Raw genomic sequence first — 12,768 nt, 5'->3', positions numbered from 1 at the left:
ACGGTTTAAATAGATTCGGACCATTACCTTGTTGCAGTAGCATGCACTCAAAACTTTCGACGGTGCGAAACACGCGTAAAAATCGCCCACCGCGACCAAACATCTGGTTTGAAGACGAGTTCAAACAGTTTTTTTTATTCTCGCTTATTTTCCGTCGGTCTAGTTCCGCCACTGTTGTTGTGCCAATCACCGACGCCCCGGAGGCCAATCCACCCAGGACCCTAACTTACGACCCGTTGATTAACGGCTCTACTTCCTCATGCGACAGTATCAACCTCCCACCACGAATTCATATTAGCGGTGATGAAATCGAGATGGTAGACGAGTTCGTGTACCTGGGCTCACTGGTAACTGCTGACAACGACACCAGTAGAGAAATTCATCGACGCCTTATGGCAGGAAATCGTGCCTACTCTGGACTACGGAGGCCGCATCGCTCGAATAAAATCCGCTTCGCATGAAGTTGACCATCTACAAAACACTGATCAGGCTGGTAATCCTCTACGGCCACGAAACCTGGACCATGCTCGTGGAGGACCAACGGGGTTTTCGGGTTGGGTTTTCGAACGGAAGGTGCTGCGTACCATCTGTAGTGGAGTGCAGATGGAAGATGGATCATGGCGGAGACGGGTGAACCACGAGTTCCATCACCTGCTGGGAGAACCACTTATCGTTCAACCTGTGAAAATCGGAAGACTACGGTGGGTTGGCCATGTCGTGAGGATGTCGGTCGACAACCCAGTGAAAATGGTTTTTGGTTTGGCGCAGTGAGCAAGGTGGCTCGATCAAGTGAAGACAGGACCTCCGCAGACGACATGGCTGGCTGCAGCCATTGACCGAATTGAATGAAGACGACTTCATCGAACAGCAAGGGACACTTCGGCCTGGAGCTGACTGGTTAGGTAAGATGTGCTTCATTTAAATGGGACCTCTTCATGTCACGAAAATGATACAAAGTTAGTTAACAGACCGCACTCATCAGGTTTCCTATTTAAATGGTCAATCTGATAGATTGCTTATTAGAGCAAGAGTACCTTAAGGAAGTATCTTGGGTTCAACCTCATCTAATATTTTTACTTCTCATCTTCCTGATTTATCATCAGGATTTCAGGAATCTCTGTTTTGTGACGACACACGCATTGCCACTATAGAAAAAGCCAAACTGTTAATTTACAAACAAATATTTAAACCAGCAATGTTATAAGTTGGTGTGCAGCCAGACAGAAAAGACCTTAAAAGATTCAGAATAAACATTTGAAAATGATTTTGAAGTGTGAAATAAATGTGAATGTTTTTTTGAAGTAGAATACTTCTCTCAGGAAGTTCGGCTATATAGGGATGTGAAATGAAAATCTAAAACTGAAAAAAGTGAGAAATACGTCCAATTTCAAATGCTAATAAATCGGTTAGTTTTCAATGGATTTCATTCGTTTTTGCAGCAATCGATTAGAAAATCTTCTAAGATTCTTACCAAATGCATGAAATTGCAATTTTATTATTCGGACTATTGTACTATTGAAAATTCTTAAGCCTTGTCAAAACACAAAATTCGACCTCCGATTGGTCGTTATACGATTGCTTTCTTAAGCTCGGTCGGCAGAGTTATGGACCTAGTAAGTTGGGAATGCATCATTTGGCCTATATAAGAGCTTCATCAGATAATAAACAGACAGTTCATCGGATATTAAATTGAACAACTGAAATTTGAAGAACACAAATGAATATTTGAAGAGTTAATATTTTCTCGTTTTGCGCTATGATCCAAAGTTAATTATCTTCATATACATGCATACTCTGGCTATTATTACGTGTTTGCGTCGCTTAGTGTTTGGCTACGGTTATGCAGAACGCAAATAACGGCACGATGCGATTCGGCAAGACGAAATGTGTTGAAATGTATAGCTCTACTTCGCCTTAAAAAGAGCTGTACATTTCACCACGGTAAGGCGAATCGCATCGCGCCGTCATTCGCGTTCTGCATAACCGTAGCCTTTGTTCCGTTCCCGTTTAATGATGTCGTATTAAATGTGCATATTACAATTCGGCAACACCTCAACTTCTCATTTGCACAAAATTTATAAATATTCAATGAACTTCATTCAAAATATCAAACAAAAAGAAATTACAATACTGCCATTGAACGGTCAACGTTTATATACTAGAAAAAATGACTGACACGCATGAAGCCGGGTTATCTTTCTTGTAAAAGTATTCTACTTCAACCTTGCGGTCGTGGCTTTGCATACAACCTTCCTGTGATTTTTCAACATTAAAATGTTCTAAAGTAGCACATATACTCTATTAAATTATAAGCACTTAAGAACTGCTCCTTAGTGTAAATAAGGTTTTTATCAGTGAATAATACTAAGTAAATTATATCGAAAGATACAAAATTCAATTAAATATCAAAAAAAAACTACAAAAATGTCCTTGGAGGGATCGAGACTGCCGCCCGTGTCGATTTTCCTGCCATAAAAGCAGAAACGGACAACTAACAGACGAGATCTAAATTTACTCGACCGTGATCGGGGATAAACGTATCGATCGCATACAATGCACTCTCATGATGCAATTAACTTGGCAAATTGCACTTTCCCTATGAACACGCCAATCCGGACCTGATCATCCGTTTGCGCGCGTGAGCATGACTCTGCTAGGGTGGTTCATTCTAAAACGAATAAATGATGTAATAATTTACTACTTATTCTTTTTAGTAAATAATATGATAATTTAACTATAGTAATCAGACTTAGATAATATGTATAAATTCGAACGAAAGAAAAACTCGCAGGAGGAAAACATTGAGCCACGCTATTGTGTGCATACAAACCGTAAACTGCCGATTTAGTTCACGGTGGCGCATGTCAAGTTCTAAGCTTGAAATTGATTTTATAAATAGCAAAACGGTGCGGTTTAGTTCTCAAAAACGAGTTTTCCAGGTTAATGTCATGCCAGCCACAACTATTGTCAGTATCGGCTATATACAAGAGGAGGGAGGGTTCTGGAATCCGGAAATTGCGTTCAATGAAATATGTTTTTGTTGTTGCGAATTCAAATTCTCAGGTGATATAGACATCTTTTTGTCCTGAAAAATATGATGACCCTTCTTGCAGTAAGCGCCACTCACTTTGGTAAATAATGAGCAAGGTTTATCAAAGGTCACAGTTTACTATTTTACTATTCATCGAGAAATCAGTTTCAAAATAGCCAATTGATAGGACGCCAACAGCGTTCCAAAACAAACCGTCCCTGCGGGTTTCGGCCTTCCCATTGCCCTTTACCGGTGCCAAAACCATAACAACGTCCTAGGCAGCTGTTGTTGGCTGCTGATCGCATCGCTCATATGATCACAAACGAACAACGCACGAAATGCACTCGGATTCTGGTGCACGATCGCTGTCACTAAGGTGCATCATTGCGATCGGGTGGCGATAGTGAACTTCGTCTGCTAATGGGACTCCTCTCATAGCATCGGCGCACTGGCCTTCGTGCCGAAATCGAGGCGAAGGTCGTGAGCGCATTTTCACTGAAACTACTCCGTTCATAAATCCTCAATCAACGGTTACTCACTGTCCCGCGGTCTTCGAGTAAAGATCGAACCACCAGAAGCACAGCTTTCACAGCCCCTGCGGGATAATCTGCACTTTGTCAACTGGCAGATCGAACAACCTTCATAGCAACTCCATCAGCTGATAAGAACAAGCCGTTCGAAGCAACCAACTCGCCCAGGTAAGCAGTTCGCAGTACTGGCAGTTTTCTGGTAGGCCGGAAACGTGCTTTTTTTTCGCGCCAAAAACTAACGGTTGTAAATCAACGGAGTCAGTTATATAAGAAGTGGAAATGTTGAGCAAAGTACGCAAAATATTTAGTGAAAAATAGAAAAGTCCTTCGAGCTATGAAGAGGAAGAACTGGAAAATTTCAAGATGAAAATGAAACAGGCTTAGATTGCATAACGGGTATACGAGGGTAGTGCAGCAGCTAAAGTAACAGTTTGCACACTTGGCACAACGGTCAAAATTGTTTGCAGTTGCATAATATTAGTGAGTAGATCGGTGCAATTACATAACTTATTTATCTAATCGTCGAAAGTAATTACTGGCAATTCGTTTAGTACAGCATATTGCGATTTTTAAAAGAAAAATTAAGTGTAATGCGTGATTGCAGTTTTTGAATTTCTATGTTATAAAATGAAAAAATATAAACTTCCACGGATTTTTTGCCCATAACAACGAAGCTTGAATATAATCACATAACAGTATGGCTTCTAGCAGTTTTCTGAGGATTATCAATAGCAGCACTATGGTTATAATTGCTCAGTGCGTGAAAATACATAAATTAAAGCTAAAAAAGTGAATAAAACTGAAAGTGTAATGTTATCGGAATTTTGTTTGACTAGTAAGTCCTAAACAAGATTATAGATTTGCCATAAACCAGCAATTTTCAAAATTTCCATTACCGAAGTTCTGACGAAAAAGCAAAGTTTCTCAGTTATTAAGTTCTGCCCAACAAACAATTTTGTTGAATAACGTCGGCTTTAACTGTAGTTTAACCGAAATTCGCTAAGTAATAGCTTGATAATCTGTTATACAACAAAATTGTGGATAATCAAATTGAAGTGTGTAAAGCAACCAGATGAGAGTTAACCTAATTTTGACTAACATAAATTTGCTCATATACGTGAGGAAGCTCGATTCCTTTTGGGTCGCAAAATATTACTATTTACTCCTAGCAGGGATGTTACGGATGTGATTTTTAAGACATCTGCAGATGCGGATGCGGGTGCGGATATATGAGTTTTGATGCGGATGCGAATGTTCGTATCTGGAAGTTTATTTTTATTTGCCGATGCTGTTAGCAAACTTGAAAATTATCTGGCTAAAATCAAATTGGGTGTAACAATATTCACCTAGAAGTATTAGTTACAAGTTGGCATCTCGATTAATTTTGAAACTTTGTAAATATTTAAGCCTTTTTCAATATCAATCCAAGTATTATTGTGTCATTCCGAGCATCGTTTTTATTTTATTTCTAGCTGAATCTTAGTAGTATCAGGTCATTCGATGTCGAAACGGACTTATGCATGGGTTTATTCTCAGGCTACCTCAGCATTTACCCTTCCTTTATGCTGAATTCTATAATACCTTGATGTGACTTCCTCTTAACAAAATGAGTCCCTATATGAATCTCTAAGGAGCTATAATTGGCGATTTTTGACAGAAGGAACGAGGCTCGGTATAGTAGATCAGTAAAGGGAGGGTAAAATCACATTACATGCAAGCAACGGATAAAATAATAATAAGCATGCCACTTCTCAATAACGGTATACCGAATAATAGAAGTGCACTTAGGCATATCTAACAAAAGATCAACAAATCTGGTAGTGAGGAGAGTCGTACAAAAAATCTACAAAACTGATAATTTAGTAAAGCAATTAAAGTGCATCAAAATGTCAAGAAATCAATTAAAAATTTGATAGGGTATCGAACATTTTCGTCGGTGGTTTTCTTCGTCAGGTTTTCTGCAGTGATCTTATCTTAAAAAACCACTGACGAAGAATTTCGATACCCTATATAAACAAAAGAAATCTTTTTTCTTCAAAACTAACATTTTTATGAGCAAATATTACCCAGCGAACAAAAGGTCGTAAGGTCGTCTAAGAAAAAACTTTATGTAGCATTTGATTTCAACCATTTGGCACCTTCAATTTCAGGTTTTAGTTGATCATTACTATTCTCTACGATTACGATTTTTTTTGTTAGATATTAGGTTATTAGTTTCCGCTTTTTTATGATATAGGTATTAAACAATGATTTTCTATTTTCGTCCCAGGCTACTAACTCAAACGCTCCAAGGCACTACGCTAACATGTCTGGACTAGCAGATCCCGTTGCCTTCCTGAAGGATTTCGCCGCCGGTGGCATCTCGGCGGCCATTTCCAAAACCGCTGTGGCACCAATTGAGCGTGTCAAACTGCTATTGCAAGTGCAGCACATCTCGAAGCAGATCGCCGAAGCCGACCGGTACAAGGGTATGGTCGATTGTTTCGTGCGCATCCCGAAGGAGCAGGGTATTACGGCCTACTGGCGTGGTAACATGGCCAACGTCATCCGATATTTCCCAACACAGGCGCTTAACTTCGCCTTCAAGGATAAGTACAAGCAGGTCTTCCTGGGCGGTGTCGATAAGAACACCCAGTTTGTGCGTTACTTCATCGGTAACCTCGCCTCTGGTGGTATGGCTGGAGCTACCTCACTGTGCTTCGTCTATCCGCTCGATTTCGCCCGTACTCGGTATGTGCTGGTTGAGTTTGCTCTAATTTGATAATATTATTGATTATTCGTGTTCCAATAGTCTCGCCGCCGATGTTGGCAAAGGTTCCGGCGAGCGCGAGTTCAAGGGTCTGGGTGATTGTCTTGGAAAGATCTTCAAAACAGACGGTATTGTTGGTTTATATCGAGGCTTTGGTGTATCTGTTCAGGGTATGTTCCTATTTCCCTAATTATTTCTAAATGATAATGAGTTCGTCTTATTTCAAAATAGGTATCATCATCTACCGAGCCGCCTATTTCGGCTTTTACGATACTGCTCGCGGTATGTTACCGAACCCGAAGACCACTCCATGGTATGTCAGCTGGGCCATCGCTCAGGTAACTACGACTATGATGGTTCTTTGCAAGCCAAGTTAATTGAGGAATCTTTTTTTTTTTTTGCACAGGTCGTCACAACTGTTGCCGGTATCGTATCATATCCATTTGATACTGTCCGTCGTCGTATGATGATGCAGTCTGGTCGGGCAAAGTCCGAAATCATTTACAAGAGCACACTGCACTGCTGGGCCACCATTGCCAAACAGGAAGGTACAGGGGCTTTCTTCAAGGGTGCCTTCTCCAACGTGCTTCGCGGTACTGGTGGTGCTTTCGTGCTGGTGTTGTACGATGAAATCAAAAAGCTACTTTAAAGCCATGAAACTCACCATGTAACATCCTGCTTTTATTGAGTTTTTTGTTCCTTTCCGCTCATGCCTCGTTCCCTCCTAGTCCACCTCCCGAATCCTTGTTATCCTGAATCTGTGTTAGTCCTGAATCCAGATTGATAGATACATATATTATATATGTATATTGAAAGCGGCTTCTTAGTTTTCGAAGAAACCTCCTGGTAGTTCTATCAATATCTCTCTAACCTGTTTCGTCGGGTTAACTCTAAGCGATCATCTATATTATTATCTACCAAACCAGTAGCCGTCGATTGATGTGTCCTATAAGCAACACCGAATGTTATGCGCCAAACGTAATTGTACAAAAAAAAACGAGTGACGATCGAAGTGATGCAGCGAATACCAAATATACATAAAATATGTACGAATGCCATAATGCCTTAAGTCTGTGAAAAGCCCTGAGGGAAAATAAAACGAACAAAAGAAATATTATAGGTTTTCTTTCAATTTAGCGATCCACAACGCCTATCATTACACCTTCTACAGCGAAGTGTAAACAATTACCAAGAAAATTACATCCAAACTGCCAAATGGCATGATACATCATGAATATTGTTGATTAATATAGTTCTAAGGTCACAAATAATTTCACGCCCCCTTTTTTTCTAGTAGGTATAAACCACATAAACTCTGTGGAAGGATCGGTATATTCATTAACAAATATAATAATACTGATTAACATTAACTGTACAATCAATTAAATATTATCAAAGTTCAGTTACCTGGCAACGTCACTCGATATCATCCGCAGAAACGAATTATTGTCAGAACTAAGGGCGGTTATTTTTTGTTCACACAAACTAAGGGCAATTATGAAACGAAGAATATACAACCAAAAACAACTTTGAAAATTTTCAAATGCGTCATGCGTTTATTTCATACTGAAAATAACTAAACTGTACTTCATACTGCTGTAACTAAACATAACATTCAAATACTGCTCAAGTTCAGTAGCCAGATTTCATGAATTGATCCAGAAGAACACAGACATACCAATGTATATCATATGTTCCAATCAAGTTATGAAATAATCACGCTTGAATATATTTAGTATGGATCCTAAAATGTAAAAATAATAAAAATTCATTGTTAAATGTTTGGTTAGGGGCCATCCACATACCACGTGGACAGCTTTGGAGGGGGGGGGGGGGTTTGGCTAATGTCCACGGTCCATACAATTTTTTTAGAATTTATATGGACAGTTGTCCACGGAGGGGGGGTAAAAATCGTTAAAAATCTGTCCACGTGGTATGTGGTGGCCCCTTACTTTTGTGATAAATTAACCATAAGTATAAAAAAGAGGTTTTTTGCAACAAATAAAATCGTTTCACTGTGAAACATTCAGAACAGGCTGCTGTAGAAAATAAATCGCTTAGTTTCACCCTGAAAAGTTACACCGCAAATATTTAGTGGAACCTACATGCCCAAAAATTAAGCTTCATACCAAATCAGGGAATTCTTTCTAACCAATCAATACACTTGTTTGAAAAATAATATTTCACAATTAGTAATAGTTTAATGCAGCACGAAATACAATCAGCGGGAAGTTATTTTCATCGCTTCCAACCTATTGCGAATCTCAATTGAACTTATTTGCCAATTAAAATGCTGCTAATTCGCCTGAGCGAAAACAATATTTTTTGTACATAATAATATAATAATCAGTTGAAGAACTACTTAGTGAAGTGCCAAGGACTCGAAGTATGAATAACAAAACAGTTTTGGTCATGTACATCACAACATTTCTTTAGAAGTATTTCGTCAAACTAATGACACTTTTCCAGCAGGTGATTGACGTGTTAGAGTTAAGCTCCCTTTAGGTAGCAGAGGATTCCATTTCTTACAAAAAAAACTTTACTAAACTAGTGACCTTAGCGCTATCATACCGTAGTTCGATTCGAGTCTCCAGCAAGTCGATCCACAACCTAAAACGAAAAATATCAGTACTATCTTTCAACCAAAACACGCACGTCCATTTCCCGTTTACCTTACTGACACCGGGCATATTTAGAAAGCTGCCTAACACCGGCACCCTTCGCAAAAAATTAATGGCTACCGGGAAGAAGCCGCTAAACAGCAAAATAAATCCGTAGGTTTCGATCAACATACCGATCAGCGGATATCCCAGCAGAACGATCACTATGCCACCGAAAAATGCAATCGAAGCTTTTACTTTGTGCTTCTGAAAGAAAAACCTAAATGTCCGCTCTAACCCAATTACGCAGGCTAATCCACAAATAAAAAGTATCTAAAATTAAATTTTGAATCAACATTTTTGCACCCGTGTTGAGATGTAGAATAACTTACGTTTCCAATGGCTAGTAGACCCTTATCAAAAAGAAGCAAAACCCCTAGAAATAAAAAAGCTACCCCAAAACCCGCCAGTCCAACTCCGATTTCTGAAACAAACAAAAAATCTATAACGATTACTGAACTCATAATTTATTACACCTTTGCTTACTTTGTGTGTCACTTATCTCGAACATTTTTAAGGTAAATTTAATACTATTCTATAACAGAAATAGATCCAATATATTTATGATACTGCAAGCTGATCGCAGGATGTCTAATCAGTTTTCCACGTCATTAGGATTTGTTATCCAAATAAAGCAGCGGTGAAACAATAGGATATTTTACGATTCGAATTATACTTTCATTTTTACTGCTTTGAAGACGAAAAAAATTTGGTTAATTTTGCAGCTCTGTCTCTCAATTTTAATTTTTAAAAATAATTTAACATCAATACTGCAATAGTTTGCTAAAACTCGCCTCACAAAATACTACATCACAACACGTTTGACGTAGCGCTGTCAAAAGTACACTGCAAACCCAATTTCACGCTGCTTGCTCACACTGGTGCTGTAAATTATGTTACTATAAAAACCATTTCAGGGTTGTCAAGCTCATAATAAAATGAAAACATGTAAGTAGAGAAAACCTCAAAAAAAACAAAGTTTCTTTACAAGTGGCTTAAACCTTATCTGATAATAATCGCGAAAAATTGGGATAGTAAAGTAGCTTTCATCTTTCGCCACAATTCACTTTTTCTTCGTGCTTGTTAATTGAGTCACACACAAACGGACGTGCCCAGCAAACAATTTTGTTGATTTACAGTTTATTTAGCTATTAATAAGCGAGTTTCAGCTGAACTGTAGCTTGAGAAGCCGTTACTCAACAAAATTGTTAGTTGGGGCCACTCGATAACGATATCATCGTCCAAAAAAATAACGTTTATTTTGAAATTGTGTTTAATAGGTAGTACACTGAAAAAAAATCTCACGCTCATACCAAATGTTCGGCGTGAGAACAGACCGAACCAAGCGCCATTTTTTTTTTTTAATTTGAGTTAATTACACTAGTGGATTCTAAAATCGATAATCTATCTTTCATGGAAAAATGTAATCATTTGGGTAGTTTAAAATGGTATTAGAGCAAAATTTCTTTGCAGCTAGCAGGAAACATACGGGGTGGTTAAACTTTGATCGCCGGTTACTCGAAATAATGTTTTTGGCACTTGGTTAGGTCTAGTCGCATATGGACCAAATGTTCTCAACATGTCGATGTCAATTAACTACCCCCATTCAGTTTATCATGTCGACCCATATCGATTTTTATTGGAATCCACGGTATTTTGACGTGTTTTGGCATTTGACGTGTTTTAGCACTGAAATCTGAGTGTAAGAAGATTGATTTTGGCATGCATGATATGGCAAACCGAAGTTTAAGACACTTGATTTTGTGCCAAAACGCAAGTGTATTCCACAAGCCATTGACATCCCTATATCGATTAACAGTGAATGACAATAAACTCATGTCCTGGACTCAAATCCATTTGTGCCCGCTGTCAGCTGTCAGATAGAGGTGTATGAATAGTGGCGGTGATACGCTATCTCGTTTACACATCCCAAGAAACATTTTTGCCTTTCTCCTAGAAAGGTATAGCAAACACTGGAAAAACCAAAGGTATAAAAGTGCTCCAAAGGGTCGAATCTCGTATATCAATCGACTTAGTTCGACGAGCTGAGTATTTTCTGTATGTGTGTGTGTATGTGTGTGTATGTGTGTGTATGCGTGTATGTAACGCTCTCCCAATCTCACTCGATTTCAGAGATGGCTGGACCGATATCCATGAAATTAATTACAAATGAGAGGTCTAGTTGCCCCGTAAGACCCTATTGAATTTCATTGCAATCGGATTTTTAGTTTAGAGGTTATGTTCAAAAATGTGAAAATCACGAAACATCAATATCTCAGAAACTACTCAACCGATTTTAACAAAATTGGTTTTAAATGAACGGGCTACTTAAAAAACCCTTGATTTTTGAGTTTCATAAAGATTGAACTTATGGTTCAGAAGTTATTCAAAGAAACGTGTTCTGGAGAGTGTTTAATCTCACTCATGTTTTTCAGAGATGGCTGAACCGATTTCCACAAAATCAGTGTCATTTGGAAGGTCTAATTACCCCATAAGACCCTATTGATTTTTTTTGCAATCGGACTATTACTTTTCCTGTTATGTTTAAAAATTTGAAATCCAGCTTTGAAAAGAAACATATTTCGAAGACTACTTAAACTCACTCACTTTTCTCAGAGATGGCTGGACCGATTTCAATGAAATTATATGCAAATGAAAGTTCTAGTTGTCCCAAAAGACCCTATTTAATTTCATTGTAATTGGATTTTTATTTTAGAGATCATGTTTAAAAATGTAAAAATCACGAAACATTAATATCTCAGAAACCACACAACCGATTTCAATAAAATTGGTATCAAATGAACGGGTTATCCTAAAAACCCTTAACATTTGAATTTTATATAGATTGAACGTGTGGTTCAAAAGTTATGAAAAGTAACGTCTTCTGAATACTGTTTAATTTCACTCATGTTTCTCAGAGATGGCTGGACCTATTTCCACAAAATCAGTGTCATATGAAAGGTATAGTTACCCGATAAGACCGTATTGATTTTTTTTTTTTGCAATCGGTATATTACTTTGCCTGTTATGTTTAAAAATGAGAAATCTAGCTATGAAAAGAAACATATTTCGAAAAATACATAAACTCACTCACTTTTCTCAGAGATGGCTGAACCGATTTTCACGAAATTAGTGTCAAATGAAAGGTCTAGCTGACTCATAACACCCTATTGAATTTTACTGTAATCGAACTTTAACTTCGTCTGTAATGTACCGAATTGTGAAAATCACGAAACTTCATTATCTCAGAAAGTACACAACCGATTTGATCAATAGTATTATCAGATGAACGGGCTAGTTAAGGGTTAACTGATGATGTATGATTGAACACGTGGTTTCAAAGTTTGGCTGCCCTATACGTTCCCATTTCATTTGATTATAATCGAACTAAGCAACCGTTATGTATTAAATTGTTAATAAAACAACGAAATTCTATTATCTCAAAGATTACACGACTCATTTAACAGAACTAGTGTCATACGAACGAGTCATCTCTCAAACTTACAAATAACAAACTTCATAACAATTTGATATGTGGTTAAAAAGTTATGGAAAGAGAGAAATTCAAAGGCTATTTAAAACTATACCTGCTTTGATCAATATATGTGGCCACAATATAATTTAAATGTGGTATCGTACCATTTGAATGTTCCCGGTATCACGTGCGAGATTGAATTGTTCGAAATTAAGAGTCATTTCTTTTCTTTCGCTATTTTTTGAGCATTTACATTACATCAAATTTCATATTTTATACTTCTATTACAACATCATTATTTTAGAACCCAAAAAGTGAATACA

General features: G+C 37.9%; 2 protein-coding genes across 2 annotated transcripts; one reads left to right on the top strand and one right to left on the bottom strand.

Moving 5' to 3' along the window:
• The first annotated feature begins 3,499 nt into the window (after window positions 1-3,499).
• On the top strand, window positions 3,500-7,427 carry LOC129718589 (ADP,ATP carrier protein 2). Its single transcript, XM_055669509.1, has 5 exons — window positions 3,500-3,729; window positions 5,831-6,291; window positions 6,353-6,480; window positions 6,542-6,648; window positions 6,717-7,427. Exons 2-5 carry the CDS (start codon window positions 5,867-5,869, stop codon window positions 6,957-6,959), a joined length of 903 nt encoding a protein of 300 aa, XP_055525484.1. The 5' UTR covers window positions 3,500-3,729; window positions 5,831-5,866; the 3' UTR covers window positions 6,960-7,427.
• Window positions 7,428-8,474: 1,047 nt separating this feature from the next.
• Window positions 8,475-9,820, bottom strand: LOC129718590 (vesicle transport protein GOT1B). The gene is made up of 4 exons (XM_055669510.1): window positions 9,457-9,820; window positions 9,303-9,394; window positions 8,983-9,243; window positions 8,475-8,920 (listed from the first exon to the last, which is right to left on the bottom strand). Exons 1-4 carry the CDS (start codon window positions 9,479-9,481, stop codon window positions 8,876-8,878), a joined length of 423 nt encoding a protein of 140 aa, XP_055525485.1. The 5' UTR covers window positions 9,482-9,820; the 3' UTR covers window positions 8,475-8,875.
• Between the last annotated feature and the right edge of the window lie 2,948 nt (window positions 9,821-12,768).

Source organism: Wyeomyia smithii, chromosome 1 (assembly GCF_029784165.1).
Source record: "Wyeomyia smithii strain HCP4-BCI-WySm-NY-G18 chromosome 1, ASM2978416v1, whole genome shotgun sequence".
Classification (NCBI taxonomy): Eukaryota; Metazoa; Arthropoda; class Insecta; order Diptera; family Culicidae; genus Wyeomyia; species Wyeomyia smithii.
This window is presented reverse-complemented; position numbering and strand designations above follow the sequence as displayed.